Source organism: Pteropus alecto, unplaced genomic scaffold, assembly GCF_000325575.1.
Source record: "Pteropus alecto unplaced genomic scaffold, ASM32557v1 scaffold23, whole genome shotgun sequence".
NCBI lineage: Eukaryota > Metazoa > Chordata > Mammalia > Chiroptera > Pteropodidae > Pteropus > Pteropus alecto.
Window position 1 is genome coordinate 3722650 of NW_006435837.1, and position 16694 is coordinate 3739343.

Genomic DNA, 16694 nt, shown 5'->3' on the forward strand with positions numbered 1-16694 from the left:
AAGATGCCATCATTTAAATGAGCCAGTCCATCTTTGTTTACCTCACTCTAGGTATATTGTTTCTCTGCCAATGACATAACAAGAAATTTTGAAAAGTTAGAAACACTTTACATTATAAAGGTGCAGTGATTTGGTCCTGTCCATTCTGTTCTGCAACCCAGGTCTCTTTGCTCAGGCTTTCACGTGACTTCTGCCTGCCTTTCCCAGCCTGGGCCCTCTTAATGCCCTTGTGGGCTCTGTTACTGGGCCAGGAACCTGACCTTGACCCATCACCATTCCCATGGAGCAGAGATTCAAGAAGGATAGCTATAATATTGGAGGATTGGTTGCCAAGGATACTAAACAGTATTGATGATGTATGTGCTGCTTAGATAAATGGCTGTAATTGTTTAAGAAGCTAGCTGGTGTAGGTGCCCACCACAATTATGCCCCATAGATTGTTAGATGGTGTGAAGCCTAGAGCCACACCTTTTAGGCTCTTCAATAGCTTACTTTCTTATACTCTTTAGCTGAAGGATGTTCTGTTCCACACACCTATTAATCTCTCTTGGAGCTGAATTTAGGGTTCAGAGAATCCGGATTCTGCTTCCTAGTGGTTTCTAGATTCTTGATACTTATGGCTGGTCAGTGGACCATACTTTATTAGCATGACCTGGAGCTCGTTAGAAATGCTCAGTCCCCAGACCTGGTGCATCGGAACCTGCACGTTAACAAAACCCTCAGGTGATCTATTTGTGCATTAGTATCGAAAGTGCCAATATAGAAGCAGGTATCCGTCTAAGTGATGACAACCCTACTTTCCAGTTCCCACTCATTTAGGAGGGGAATAAATTCACAGAATAGAGAAGAGCTTACCATTTAATAAATACATTTTCCATGAAGCAAAATCATTTGAGCTGTTTTTACTGATGATGCTTGATTGCAGTAGTGGGTTATCAGTTGACAGAATCTATCCTGACAAAAACAGATGCTAATACTTAGTAAAAACTAGATAGTAAATGTTTTTGAAATAATAAAACACAAGAACGGAGTTTTACAAACATTTATAGAGTTGTAATGGTTGCAACTCTAGGCTGTGGCATCTGATAGCCTTGAGCACAAATTTTGGCTCTATCACTTACTTGTACAGTTCAAGGCCAACTCACAGAATGTCTCTAAGCCTCAGTATTCTCACCTAAAACAATATGAGAATAATTGTACCTACCTTGAGAAGATGAACTGAGGTGATGTATATGAATTCCTTAGCACAGTGCCTGGTACTTTTTAAATGCCCCATACATGTTAACTGTTCCACTCTTTTAGTAATTACTATTACTATGAGTGTGGGAAGGCTCCAGCTAAAACTGTGCAGTGATGATGGTAATCTGACCCTGGTTCTTTTTTTCTTCAGCTGGTCAAGTCAGCACAGAGTTATCTTGGTATCTTGGTGAGCTTCCTTGGGAATCCAAATGAATCTAAGAACTTTGATAAAGAAATTAGTGCTTTATAAAATATATTTGTAGAGACAAATGAGTACAGAGTGGCCTAACCATGTTATTTCTCATATTTTTTCAAGATCTGCTCTCCAACAATTATGTTTTATATTCATTCATTCATTTATTCATTCTGTATTTATTGGGTCCCTTCTCTGGACTGGCCACCGTGCTGGTTCATGGGAAGTGAAGAGTGTACAAGGTTTACTGCCTTTGTGTGCTTAGAGTTGAGTAGCAGGTCTGCTCTTTAAGGCTGTAGAGACCTGCCAGACCTTTCAAAAAAACATTGAGGGTGGGGCTCTCCCACAGAGTGGAGGCAAGGGGGCCAACCAGACTGCCCGTTTGACCATTCTCATTAGTCTTTGTGAGCCTGTTAAAGGTGGTCACATCCTGAAGCATTTGGACACCAAGACCAAGGTGACTCTTCTCCATTTGGCCAAAGAATTGGCAAGCATACTGTCCTACTAGACATATGCTACCTTCTTCATTCTGATTGAGGTAGTGTGATTCTTGGAGGCTAAGGTAAAGTCTGGATCATTCTTTTAACAAATGGGCAAAGCCTTTGGTTGCCTACATGGTGACACCCTGCCTTCTAGTTCTCGGTCACATTTTAGTGGGGTAATAAATTCACTGAGGTGAGAGAGGCTCCATGGCATACTTTTCTAGAAGCTCTGCTTAGTTACATGAGGTATTACAGGAAGATGTCCATTGAAAGAGTGAAGTTGTCAGTGATGAGTGGACTCCTCTTAGCTTGCTCGTTGAGGCATGCACCCTTTTTGGGGCCCCATGGGCATTTCTCCAACCCGACAAGCAGCCAACATCTCCTAACCTTGTCCCTAAGAAGCAGAAAACTCAATTTTTAGAGAAACAATAGCCATACCTGTCAGATAAAGTAATACTTACAGTTGAGAAGTGATTGTATAATGTGACATTTAGCTTTTAGAAAATTCAAAGTGTTACATCCTTTTTCATCCTTTCTGGCCTATAAAACCAGCCAACCAGCTTTGCATTGGTTGTTATAACAACCTTTATTGCTGCACCCAGAGTATCAGTGAGTTGGTGATGGAGATGGGGCTGCTGTTTGCTGAGTTGACTATGTAAAGATGATTAGAATCATCAACACAACGGCACTACGTGAATGACAGAGTCTGAAACGTTATTCTGCCACTGGTTTCAGCAGATGTCATCTTGTCTTGCCAGTGTCTAGGGTTGCAGTCATTCACCCAGAGAAGACTACGATCTGTAATGATTAGGGTGGGAAGCAGCAAACAGCATTTGTGCAACAGCAGACCTCTTGAGTCAGTAGGCATTACTGAAGCATTCCCACATGGCTGGTACATTTTCTGCCTGGTGTGGATTCAGGTGGTTACCACAGGGCCTGTTGGAATTCCTGGTGGTCTTCCTTTCAGAGAGTGCTCAGCAGATTCTCTCTCACCAGGGTGACAAACGCTTTGGGGCTTTTCCTCAAGATATTCCGAGATAGCACCTGTTGGTCTCTTGGTGCATTTTTAGAGAGATTATGTAAGCTATTTACCAGAGAACCTAAATTGAATGTCTGTTTATTTTGAGGCTTGACAGTAACATGGAATGTCAGAATGGAAAGATTAAATATTCTGTGAGCTCTAATGAAGCAGTGCGTGTACTCTGTCATTATTACTGAGGGGAAATATAAACGTGGACTCTCAAGAGCAGCAGAAATGACTTCTTACTGTCATCTAAAAAATTAGAATGAGCTTTCGGAAAGATAATGTTTCTGAAGCATCTTATTTTAAGAAAGTCTCAGGCTCCAGTCCTTTCACGAGAAACTTCAATTCATCAGAAGATGTTACAGCTCTAACAGGCATTGATTTGGAGGGCTCTTCCAGGTTTTTGCCGTGTCACGAATTGGGGCATTGCCCAAGTTCCCATAGGTGTTTCCTTAGTGAATGCTCCATAGTGGAGGGTCTGCCACTTAGCTCCAGGAACACAAAAACCCGCCCTCAAAGATTTCTAAAGATTAGCGTGACTGTAATGCAGACTCATCTTTGCCAACTCCCAGAGACTTACCAGAGAGCAGGCTGCCAGCTTACAAACTGCAATAAGAACTGAAACATCAGCCTGTCTGGAATGCATGGCTTGGCCTGTCTTGGGCATTTGTTCCCTGTGGACTTGATTCCTTAGAAGTCAGATGCTACAGGAAATCACATTTATTTGGTGCTTTCTGGGAGAGCAAGGAATGGAAACAAAAGGAGCTGGTTGTTTTCATGAAGGGCCTCACAGGTATAGCTTGAGTCCCCCTCCAGCACCAGAGGGAAAGGTTTGCTAAAGGAACTCTGTGTTGAATTCAGCTAAGCCCAGATGATGCTTGCAAGGGAACTACACCGTTGGCCTCAGCAACTCTCCATTTTTTCTGTTTTCATGGCTGACCAGACCTTTCCTGTTCATTATCGATCTTCAGATAGATACATTGTGGTACAATCAAGTAGATGCTCCATGATCTCGATTGCAGTTGAGTGCCAACCTTAAGATCATTCCACTTAACTGCAACTCTTAAGATCTTTCTAGGTCCAGGGTTTTTTCAGGTTCCAACTTTTATAGGAAAAGCAGTCTCTTCCTTGATTCCTACAAAGGCTAATCCACCATAGGTGAATTTTGCTGGTTTAACTCTGACTACATTCTCTCTTCCAAGTTCTTAGGAGGCCCTTTACCTTAGTCCTCATCACCTGACAACCCAGTTTGTAAAACTCCTTTCCGTCAAAATTTTCTTTGTTAGTCATGTCCTTCAGCCTTTTGAGAACCACTGTTCTTTCTAATTTCTAAAGGTGCCCAATAAATTATTTCCCTGTTTTGAGTCTTCCAAAGAGAAACAAATATGTGCTTCTAATAAGTAGCATAATGAAAAAAATTCACCTATGATATTCTTTGTCTGCACATTTAGTTTTCTGGGTAGTCTCATGTGCAGAGATGGGGATTGTCGAGGCATTAAAGTTGCCCAAGTATGTGGCCTAATGCCGGAGCCCTAACTGAGCATCCCTGAAGTGGCCTGGATGACACTCCTCTCTTCTCTATTGGTAGTTACAGCCTATACTCTCTCAGTTGAGCACCTCATTCACTATACTCTTAGCTATTATTTCTCATCACTCCATCTGAACTGTAATCTCCTTGAAGGCAGAGCCCATGCCCCGAGCCTCCCCTTCATGGAGACTAATAGCGTATGTCAGTCCATTCAGGCTGCTGTAACAGAAACCCATAGACTGGGTGGCTTATAAACAACAGAAATGTATTTCTCACAGTCTGCAAGCTGGGAAGTCCAAGATCAAGGTGCCAGCAGATTTGGCATCTGGCGAATCCACTTCCCGGCCATCCTCTCACTATGTCCTTACATGGTGGAAGAGTTCTGAGGGCCAAAATCAAGCTCACATCTGCTTCCAGGACCTTATTGTATTCCTCTAACAAAGCCTTCCTAAAAGGTACTCAGCCATCAGGGGTCCACTCCTTTGGTTATTTGCACCAAACCACATGTCTGGGGCCAGAACGCTGGCTCAAGAGGCCAAGTGGTGAAATGAAGTTCCTGCCAGGGAGGACAGTTGAGCCAGATGACAGACTCTTTCACTTGGGACTGGCCAGACTTGCCAAACAAAGGGCAGAGTCAATTCTGAAATCCCACAGCAGGCAGGAAAACTTGCTTTGCTGATGTCTTCACTCCAGAATATTCAGATCTATTTCCTTCCTGGTAATAATGGTAAGAAGTCAAATCTGGTTATTATATCCTTTGAAGGATGGTGTTTGCTTCTCTTTTCAAGCTAGTGACTCTAAACACGGGCAGATGTGCCTGCACGTGCACACAGGCCAATGTGCCCTGCAAATGTGAAGACCATGAAATGCATTCTGCTCTCCCAGAATCAGAAAATGTTGGCTCACTGATTTCGTTATGAACATTTTCATGTTGGCTCTTTTTTAATAAATTACCACAGTCTAGACATTGAGAGATGTGAGTTCTGGGCCCACTTTGGCTACCACCTAGCTGTTAACCCACCCTTCTAGGCCTCAGCATGGCTCTAAGGTCCTCTGTTTCTAGCATCTACTTGCAAATTGAGCAGGCCGAAGCCACCTGGGTTTGAAGCCGCAGTGTTTTACTTTCAGCAAGAAGGGAGAGATAACGAGAATAAATAGAACAAGTACCTCTAAAAATTCACAACTTAAAATACTCGCATGGTTCTGTCTGTGTATCTACAGGAGCTAGTTAATGCAGGTAAATGCCACAAGGAAAATGTTGACTTACTGCTACCCTGGAGGTCCCCAGAGTCCCATTTCCTTTATTTCATCACAATTGGAGATTTTGAGGAAAATCAACTGAGGTGCTGATGTATGTCATTTTATTTGAGAATTGTGAACCCCTGTGATCAATTTTTGACTGTCACATTTTGCTACAGATTTACCCAGTCTACCTTTCGGCTCCCACTGCCCTGTCTTCTCATTGCATTAAGAGAAAAAAAAATTCTTTGTAGGTTCTTGTACAATTCTTTATTAATCATTTGGGAGGGGGACGGTCTAGAGCTACATGGAACCTTGGCCCTGATTTTTGTTTAGAATTACCTTAAAAGACAACTTATTTGAAAATGTGGTGTCATTTTTCATCTAAGGAGGCAGGAAGGCTAATTTTGATGGAATCAGAGCAAAGTCAGTCAATGAAACAAAAAAGGACAACCTGTGAACCTACTCGGCTTATATAAGCAAATCGGGCCCCTGGCCAGCATTGATCAACGTCGTAGATGCAAGACAGACAGCTCACAAACTGTTTCTTCCTTTCAAAGCTGCCCCACCTGCCTCCGCAACTGCCAGGCTTCAAACGAAGCCTCACACCTCTGCCTCCTTCCTCTGCCATATTCAAGCACACACCTGCCATGACCACACTTTTCACAGGTTGTCTGTTAGCACACTTCCTGTCATCTCTCTCTGGGTACCCTTCTGCTCTGCCCTGTCATATTTCATATGTCTGATACATATCAAACCTAACACAACACTGAGGGTTTTTTTTTTTTTTTTTGCACAGTAATCTTGGAAAATATAATGACTTGTAATTGCCTTTTCTTTATCTGGGGCCCTGGTTTGAGGCAAGGTCACTAGAGGAATGGCCTCAGCAAGAGGAGGCTCATGCGAAATTGGTTCAAACCAGCAGAGGGTGAGGGAGACGTCTGTGGGGTAGGCATTGCTGGGGCTTGGCTGGGAAGAATTAGACTACAGGGCGTTACCAGTTTCGTGAATAAGAAATTACTCAGATCCTGAGGTAAAGGAAGGTTAGTTGGCAGAGTTTCAGTGATAATGTCATTAGGTAAACACACATCTGTCCCCAATCTAATTTATACAGAGAGAAGGGAGGAAGAAAAAGGAAGGAGTCTGGGTGGAGATCTAGAAGGGGCTGGCAAAAAGGGAAGGAGTAGTGTAAGATCTGTGAGCTGGAAACAGAGCCATTGGCGTAGGGCCTGTATGCAAGGAGAGGCGACCCGTGAGGGTCTTTGTTTTTCATAATAAAGTTAGTACACATATACGCAAGACAGAAAAATATTAAGAAGGAGACACACACATATGCACTCATAATCTTGGAGACCACCACTATAAATGTTTTGCTTTCCAGTCTTTTTCTGTACATAGTGTAACATAGTTAAGCTTATACTATAGCTGTAACTTGATACCCACTTTTTTTCCAACTTTAACATAGTAGAGTTCCCTGTGTTGTGGTTTATGGCTACATGATGGTTGTGGATGCTCTCTGGCGGGATGGACCCTTGACAGGGGAAAGAGCACCCTTTGGGTCAGGCAGCCCTAGGCTGGACTCCCAGTCTCCCGCTCCATTTAATAGCCTGGTGACTTGAAGAAATGACTTAATCTCTCCAAGCCTCAATTATTTCATCTGTAAAATGGGCATAATAATATCGCTATAGAGTTGTCACAAGGATTAAACAATGCAGTGCTTACTGACTCCCTCTGCTTGTGAAACTGCCTCCTCCTAAGAGGGAGCTAATATTATTGCCATTTTACAGATGAGGACGTTCAGCTAGGTGAGGTCACTTGCCCGGTGTCCATGCTAATAATCGAAAGAGCCAGCATTTGTAGTGACAGTGAGATTCTGAAGCCCCACCTCTTACCCACTATGCTAACTGCTTACTCTGGGGTAACTTGGCCAAATCACCCAGCTAGTAAAGAGCAGAGCTGAAGTGTCATTGAATCCAGAGCCTATGTGCTGTGATATCCCCTGAGAAAATTCCTTGTGGGTCTCATATTCTCTAGGTATTACTTAAAACCATTTCTTCCTGTGTCCTGGTATTATATCAGGCACCGGTGGGTCCAGCTGAGGATGGGCAGGTGCTTTTGCTGGTCCCTGCGGTAATGTTGCAGGAGTGCATTTTCAGAGCACAGAAGAAAGTCTGTGAGCTTTTTTAAAATCACAAGTATTTCATGCCTAGAGAGGGTCAGGAGAACTGTCAGCAGTGACATGGATCCCAAGTTCACACCTTCCCATTTCCATCTTTCCTCAATGATTTTGATACTGAGATGGTTCTTTCCTCGCCTTTGGCTTCCCTTCTCCCCTGTCCAAGAATGACGTCCAAGAATTGTGCCCTGGCTGGATTCTCAGCCCCTGAATACTTGCCAAGCTCAGCCTCACCACCTCTCTCCTATAGTCAATCTTGGTGAGCAAGGAGATACCCTAGAACCGGTTCAGGGGTGAATGCCATTGATTACATTCCTGCCTCTGTCACCTACAGGAGTGATAGGATGTGAGAGTAAAACAAATAGTGGCTGATAGGCAAAGAAACTCTATTCCACTTTCCAGGGCACAGTGGTCTGGGGTGGGGGGCCTCACAAATGGCCTGCCAGCTTTGGGAGGGAAAGGGTCAGAAGGCTTAGAACCCTACCGTGTCGCAGCAGCCCCTGAGCCTGCGTTTTGTTGAAGGTCTCACATTCAGAGCAGATCTGATTTAAAGCCACCCCAGTGACTTTCTGAATCGCCTGGTTATTCAGCAGATTAAATCTTAATTGCAAATGTGGTTTCAGCGTAGGAGTACCATTGTGCTTGCTGGTTTCAGGCCATTTTTGCTGAGCCCAGCTTTTCCAAAAGGCTGTTACGAATTTAGAAAGGGGGAAATGGTATTTCATTTGTCCATCAGAGTTTTGTTTTGTAGACTGAATTTATTTTAGTGTTTGTTTAAAGGTGCCAAAACCTGACATCCCTAGAGAGAGAAATGCTCAATTTTTTTTGGAGAGAGCTTTTCTGGACTGTCCAGACTACATCTAGAAAACACTGTCTGTGGTCCTTATGTGAGAGGTCAGGCTTGCCAACAGTCAGTCTCATGTGGAATCATTTTCATTAATTTTTCAGAGACCCAAGAAGCCACCTCCTCCATCCGCTCCTGTCATCAAGCAAGGGGCAGGTAATGTATCTTTCAGTTCCGTCAATACAATGTGTGTCTTTCTCTGTGTTTATTTACAGCATCCTTGGTAGAGCTCAAGATTCTTAGATTCATATGCCACAGACTGCCATACTGGGAAGTAATGATTTGGTCTCTCAACAAGCAGATTTTAAATGACTGTTGTTTTTCCTAAAAAGTAAATATGTCATTAAAATATATTCCTGATACAGCAAAAAACAAACAAAAACAAAAACAAAAACAACAAACAACAACAAAAACTAGTCTCAAAGAGAATGACCAGAAAGACTTGGCTTTGGAATAAACCAGTTTTGTCTGCTTTGTTTTTATTTTTTTAAAAAACCACTTTTGAGGAAAGAAGAACCTAATTGTCCTCCTTCGCCTATGCCTGCCTGATCGAGGGCCAGCTTGGAGAGGATCGCTTCCCACAGCTCATAGTGTCACCATGCATGTATAGTGGTGCTGAATTTTAAATGTCTGTTCTGTGTGGTTAACCAAAATTTATACTTACTTCACTTACCTCCAACAACAAAAAAAAGTTTTTCCAGCAATAAATGCTTTTCTTCATGATTCTTTTTTAATCTTGAAAAGAGTCTAATTCACCTTTTCTGTGTAGTTCAGATATTAAGGTTGAATAATATAGGACAACTTGATGTTGGACATTTAGTAACTTGTTACACACTGGATTCTCATACATAAAGATGGTAATTCATATTTCCCAATAGATCTCCTCTTTATAATTGTTAAAAACTAATTTATGGGGAGAAATTCCTCCATGAATAACTAGCTAAGAGGCATTTTTAAAAATTAACTAAAACAGAAGAGTGGGGGTATTTTTTAGTTCTACACACTCATAATTATGATATTTCTGTAGCATTTAGAGTATGAATAAAATTCCAGATTGATTTATTATAGACTTATTAGGAGTGATATTTTAAAAGTTCTTTTGGCCCATCGATTTGGGGAAGAAATCAGCTTGACCCCAAATTCTATTCCCATTCCCTTCAACATAGTTGAGAATTACGGAGATTAAGAAATGGGGTATTAATTACATCTCTGTTCCACCCCCATCTTTGTTTGCATTAAGCAGTTTAATTTTGCCACCTAGTGGTTCTGGATGGATGAATATTTTATTGTATTGAAATTAAAGCAGGCTATTGATTTGCTTTTCTCTGAAGACCCTTTTCCCTAGAGGCCTTGGTAACAGATGAGAGACCAAGTTGATGAGTGGCCCAAGGCTCACGTAGCCTAGGATGTTACTGAGATTGGATTCTTCATGGTAGTAGAATTGTTAATTCTTCCTAGGAATGATACTGGAGTTCATTATCTTAAGGAGACTAGATTGTAGCATGATAGGCAAATTACTATTCTTTTAAAACAGTTTACCAAAGGTTATACTGACTCTGGGGCAAAGCAAGATGACATTTGATCTTCCTAGATTACTGTTACTGCTAATTTATCTTGCTGAATGATCTTGGGAACAGGTTTGTGACTGGGAAGTAGATGTTCATATTTTCTCCATCATCAGCTTTCCTTGTGTTTGATTATTTGCCAAAAATAAATAAGATACGGAATTGACAGAGGTCAGATTATATTGTTTAATTTGTAGTGAGTCTTTGAGGACATATAGATATAGTATGTGTTCAGTGGATTTTTTTAAAAGTCGTTTGGCTTCTGATGCTATGTACTTGAGATTTTAGTATCAAGCACCCATCCATAGGGCCGGAATGTAAGGAGCTTGTCAAGCACACAACCACATCCATAAATCAAAGGAGTACTTGTGATTGGCTTCATGCTTTAGCCATTTTTAAGTGTTTTTACGTTCCTAAAGTCATTGACACCGATGAAGCCTCCAGGGGAGGGAGCAGCTACAGTCCACATGGGTAAAAAGGAAATGTTAATTGGTACATTTGGGAAAATGTAATACTCGAAGGATTCAGACACAAATTGAAAGAACCTAAGGACAGCCACCATATCTTCTCTGCACCTCCCTTTAGCAAAAAATATGTTCTAGTAACCATTGCTGCATAACAAACCACCCCAAACTTGGTGGCATACAATAACAGTCTTCTTATCTCCACAAATTCTGGGGTCAGGAATTTGACCAGGCTATGGCCAGAGTGTCTTGTCTCCCTGCTCCATGATGTGTGAGACCTCAGCTGGGAATGCCAGGCCAACTGAGGTTGCAGGATCCACTGTGAAGATGATTACTTCACTCTCATGTCTGGCTCTTCTTGGCCGGGGTAGCTGGAAGGCTGGGCTCAGCTGGGGCTATAGGCCAGAGTGACTACATGTGGTTTACACATGGTCTCTCCAGCATAGTGGCCTCAGAGCAATTCACTTCTTACATGGAGGTTCACTATTCTAACAAATAATGCATAAGCTACATGGCCTTTTAAGGCATAACCTTGGAAATTATACGATATTGCATTGGGCATTGGTTGAAACTGTCACAAGCCCACCCATATTCCAGGCAGGGGACTGAGACCTCACCCATAATAGGAGGGGTAGCAAACCATTTGAGGCCGTATTTTAAAACTACTATAAAATAGAATCCAGGTCCCTGTGAAATTCCTTTTAATTTGTAGAACATAATATCCAGTGACCCCTTATTTGCATATTTTGAAGATTAACTTTTTTATTTATTTATACACATTCCCCTCTCATACCCAGTAATTTTCTGTGACTATGTTGATGCCTAAGGAAGTCAGATTTAAATATCAGAAAATATTAGTGGTGTTCTTTTTAAATTAAGAATGAATATAGGCAGGCAAACTTAATGACATAGGCCAGAAATGGCTTCTGTTCTGTTTCTAATCACCTTATGTTTGCTAGGTAACACTAGCACTTAGGGGAAAAAAATCCGTTGATTTTGCTCTACCTAATAAATATTTAAAACGCTGGCATATCTAATAAACGAATAGAGAAAACGTTTTCTGATCACTGTTATCCCTCCCCCCATAGGTACCACTGAGAGAAAACATGAAATTAAAAAGATACCTCCTGAAAGACCAGAAACACTTCCAAATAGACCAGAAGAAAAAGGTATGAAATTAAATCTTCGTTGGCACTTCTAGAACACAAGAGACGAAGCTGTCTGTCACAGGGCTAGTCCGGATTATCCACAGAATTTGCTTTTTCTTTGGAATATGGTCATTATGGTTTTGTTTTGATTGCTTTTAAATGTCTCATTTCTAAGGAAATAGGAGAAAGGTTTATGTGGCACTTCTTTGGGCCAGAATTTCTCATCAAATGAAAAACAACTAACCCAGTCATTTAACACATCGGGGTTCTTCCACCCCAGTCTTCCTGCCATCACTGCCCTCCTTATACCAGCAGTATCCTCGTCCTCTGTCACTGCTGGGCCTTTCACTCTGGGTACAGACACATGTCTTTGGTCAAGAATGCTGGGAGAAGGGAAGCATGGTAAAACTGGAAGAAGCAGCTCGGTATTTGCCGTCCCCTGAAGGTAGTCAGAAATGTTATTTTCAGGGAAGTAGCTTAACCCGTTTTACACAGTCAGTTTTATGAATGTGTTTGATTCCTACTGTTCTGAGCATCTATCCTAAAGAAATCTGCATGCTGTGGAAGGGCTCATTAGGTGTCTAAGATTTGATCGATCACACATTTTATGGGGAAAGTGCTATGTTGTTATTATGAACAGGAAGCAGAGCACATTCCATTTATAAAAGCAGTTATTTGTAGGTCACAAGAGAAATGCTGAATTAATGAATGTAATTATTTGGAGGTGCTCCTGGGTGGCCTCATGAAATTTTATTGTGAAATTTAATATTTTCTATCAGCCTGCCACAAATTTTACCAACATTGTGAGCTCTTAAGAAGTTACACCTATTTCTTTCACAGTGAACAGTTAAAACTTGAGTTATGGAACCTCATTGTGAAGGCCAGGTCTGTGTCACAGATCAATGAAAAACTAGCTATTGACTGTGTACCATGCCAATAGCTCTTTGATAAAAGTGTGCATTGTGATATAAGTGTGAGCAAACACTGCCTGCCCCCTGTCTTCATAGAAGACACGTGGCTAGTTTCCGGTTAATATAGCCAGACTCCATGATGAAGACACTTCCTGATCTGTTCCATGCTGTCTAGCATGGGCTCAGCTTATGTGCAAACGACTGCCAGATGGCCATACAGTTCTAGTTCCTTCCCCAACCAGGGCCCCTTGTTCCGTGCCACAGTGGATCAAGAAGGCAGAAGCCCTGGTCACAAGCAACAGAGAAGCCAGGGAGCCAACCCCACCATGAGGCTTGGCTTCCCTGTTAGGCAGGCACAAACCCCCTCTCTCATTCGTTCTATAGGCTGCTGGGGCCCCCATACCTTCCAGCAGGAGGAATCTCCCCTCCTTTACTTTTGAGCCAAGCCCTTCCTCCTCTGCTCTCCATGTACCAGCAGATGAGTACTCAGCATTCCTGGATGGAGCATATTCCTCCACCAAAATGTTGTGGGGATGAGCACCGTGATATCTACATAATAGGTGATGGGCTATTAAAGCTCTGCCAGTCAGCCTGGGCGCTCAACCAATACGAGTTTGGGTTTGCAAGTAAAACATGTTCAGAGTTCCAGCTATAAGAGCATAGGGAACCTGCCTGTCATCTGGTGGGAAACTCTCTGAAGTTCTGTCTTTATAAAGAATGTGGACACCTGCTTTTTATACCATGAACAGGGCAAAGCTAATTAGGGACAGAAAAAAATGGAGCTGTCACTGAAAGCTGCCCAGTTGGGCCACCAGATCTGGCTTTAACTTCATTTTAATAGCTCTGACTCCCAAACCCCTTGAAAACCAAATACCTATGAAGCCCAGGTTTATATTCCAAGTTCAAACTGTACAAAAGAATCCAGAATTAGTTGTTATTCCCTGAAAAGCTCCCCATTATTGGCTTAGGGCCCTTTATACAGGCCAACCTGAGAGGTGTCAGGTCTCTTTTCTTCCCATACCCAGCAGGTCCTGTGAGTCATTTACCAAACACATCAACCATTTGCTGAGCACCTGCTATGTGCTGGGCACTGTACAGCATTCTAGAGCGATGACCAGACAGGGGCCTTGCCCTGGAGGCTGACAGCTTCCATGCTGGCTGCACCGAGTATACAGACACCCAGAAAGTATCCAAGTGAGCCTGTTTATACAGGGCTGCCCTTCGTGGCTCAGGTGAGGAAGTAATCTGCCTTTGAGATCGGGTCAAGCTGTTGAGAAGGAAACATGATGGTGTCACATTTCAGCCAGGCCTGATAAATGGGCCTGACGAAGGGTGAATAGGAGTTTGCCAAGGGTGGTCAGTGGCCAGAAAGGCCCTCCAGACAGAGGCACCAGCATGAGCAAAGGCAAACAGTGGATCGCAGCTCCACGGGGCTTATTCTAACTTGACAAAGAATGGAAGATGCTCTTCCACGTCCAACTTCACCTTTGCAGGTGGCATTGGTGATTTTTTTTAAGCATGAAATAAGCAATCTGCACCTAAGCATTGTCACTTACACTAGATCTATCTGTCTTCTTTATGCTTTTTTAAACAATGACTTAAAGAAAGACCAGAGAGAGAGCCAAAACTGGATTTACAGAAGCCTTCTGTTCCTGCCATACCGCCAAAAAAGCCACGACCACCCAAGACCAATTCTCTCAGCAGACCAGGCGCATTGCCTCCGAGGAGGCCTGAACGACCAATGGGTCCCCTGACCCATACCAGGTACTGCTCTGCTGTCATTGCTGGGGACATGCATAGGGCTGGGAGAGGGGTGGCTACGGGACACAGGAGAGGGGCCTTGAGTGTGGCCAGCTGGGGGTAGAAGCTGCCCTTCTACCCTCCAGCAAAGCTGTCTGAGGACTCTGCCACTTCTGTCCTTTCACCGGTGCTCTGGCAGAAGTGAGTGCTGGGAGGTGCAGCGTGGGTTTCAGGATTAGCAGATAAGGATCAGGTACCCAGCATCTGTGCCCTGTTCACAGGCAGGGATGTTCTCTGTGCTTCATTAGAGCAAGGCCGCTGCCCTTCACACTGGCAATGCGGACACTGCGCCTACCTTCTTCCCCTGGGTGTCTTGCTGGTATCAGGCACACATGTCCCCCTGGCATCTCCATCCCCTCACCCTGTCCTGCTCAGTAGTGCCTCCTTCCACATCCCCAGGCTCCCTCTGCCTTGACCGCACGGCCCTATTATGGAACCCAGGACCTAGCATGGCAAATATTGTCTTAGTGTACATGTTTCTGAACTATGAGACCCTCAAAGGCAAGGGATATGTTTTGTTCAGGCATACGTTCTAAGATGTGCCTAGGAAAACTCAAATTTATTCCCTAGCTGGCTGGACTCATGTGTTAGTAATGTAAAATCAGGGTTAGACATTATGGCTTCCAGACCTGGGCTGCTCACCACAGAACGAGGAAGTGTTGTGTTCTCTCCACAAGTTTATTGCCGGAACTTTCTACCATGACATGTATGTTATACACGTTGGTGTAATATACTAGAGCAAGTCAGTGGCCTGGAGATTTTTACATGTCTCTGTCAACATACAGTCACTCATCAGGTTTTTGTTCTCTTGAGCTAAGTTTACATGGTGAGAGTCTCACGGGGCTTCAGTGCCATGGTGTTAGAGTTGGGCGGGCTTCTGGGCTCGCATCTCACCCCCTCATTGAAGGAGTGCAAGCCCCAGCACATCACTGCCCCCTCATCTCACTTTCTCCATCTGTAAATTGGGGATGATAATGGAATGCTCATAAAAGAGTAGAACAAAGTAATTCTCAATATGTAACCCCATGCCTGTAAATCAAAGTTACTTTCATTTTCATCTTTATTATAGCATATCAAATTTAGTATACTGCAGTGAAATAAGAATAGTTCATTTACTTTTGAGAAAAGATTTTTAAATTGTGGTCAGGCACACATAACAAAATTTACCACTGTAACCATTTGTAAGTGCACAGTTCAGTGACTTTAAGTACATTCACATCGTGCAACCACAACCACCATCCGTCCATCCATAGAACTCTTTTCATCTTGCAAAACCAAAACTCTGTACCCCTTAAACAATAACTCCCCATTCTCCACTCTTCCCAGCTACTGGCAATGACTATTCTTTCTGTCTGTATGAGTATGACTACTATTAGATGCTTTATATAAGTGGAATCATAAAGCATTGGTCTTCTTGTGACGGGCAGATTTCACTTAGCCTGATGTCCCCAAGGTTCATCCACGTCGTACCATGACTCATTTACTTTTCATAACTACTGCAACAACAACACACCCCTACCCAAATATAGAGGCAGGCAGCCATGTGAGGATTGAGAGATGTTAGCATCTCAGCCAGCCATGGTGTATAAGCCCATGTGTGGGAGGCCGGCTGCCCAGATGAACACAGAGCCTTGATTATCTCGAGTAGTGTGTAAGCCCCTTGGAGTAGCAGCTGGTTCACCTGTGTCATTCTGCCCCTGTATGTAGGCTCCTAGGGAAACTAATGGGACCAGGGTTGCTGTTAAATTGGTCAGCCCCTACGTGTTATGCCCTCTTCTGCTGACTGATAGCAGAAGGCTGTTTGCACATGCGCACAATGGGACCACTTGACAGCATCAATTTAGCAAGGGCCACTTCAGTAGCGTGGTCAGCCTAAAAGTTAGCACTTTAGATGAAAAGCAGTATGTATCCTAAGTGCTTCTGAGGACAATATGAGCTATGCAAACAGGGAGAATGGGGCAGCGGAGTTGCACATCACTTTGTGGTGGGTGAAAGAACAGAAGCCACACTCTGCTAAATTCCGTGAGTCTGCCAGGGACTGCAGTCACCTCAATTAAGTCAATAACAATTTCTAGAATATT

General features: G+C 43.1%; 1 protein-coding gene across 4 annotated transcripts in view; it reads left to right on the forward strand.

Annotated features, from left to right (window-relative positions):
• Window positions 1-16694, forward strand: part of SH3KBP1 (SH3 domain containing kinase binding protein 1) — a 265298-nt gene that overhangs the window by 199957 nt on the left and 48647 nt on the right. For all 4 annotated transcript variants that reach the window (XM_006911625.3, XM_025046625.1, XM_015589173.2 and 1 more), the window contains 3 exons: window positions 8830-8881; window positions 11843-11923; window positions 14418-14577. In XM_006911625.3, coding sequence (XP_006911687.1) covers window positions 8830-8881; window positions 11843-11923; window positions 14418-14577 — 293 coding nt within the window. The remainder of the gene's footprint in view (window positions 1-8829; window positions 8882-11842; window positions 11924-14417; window positions 14578-16694) is intronic.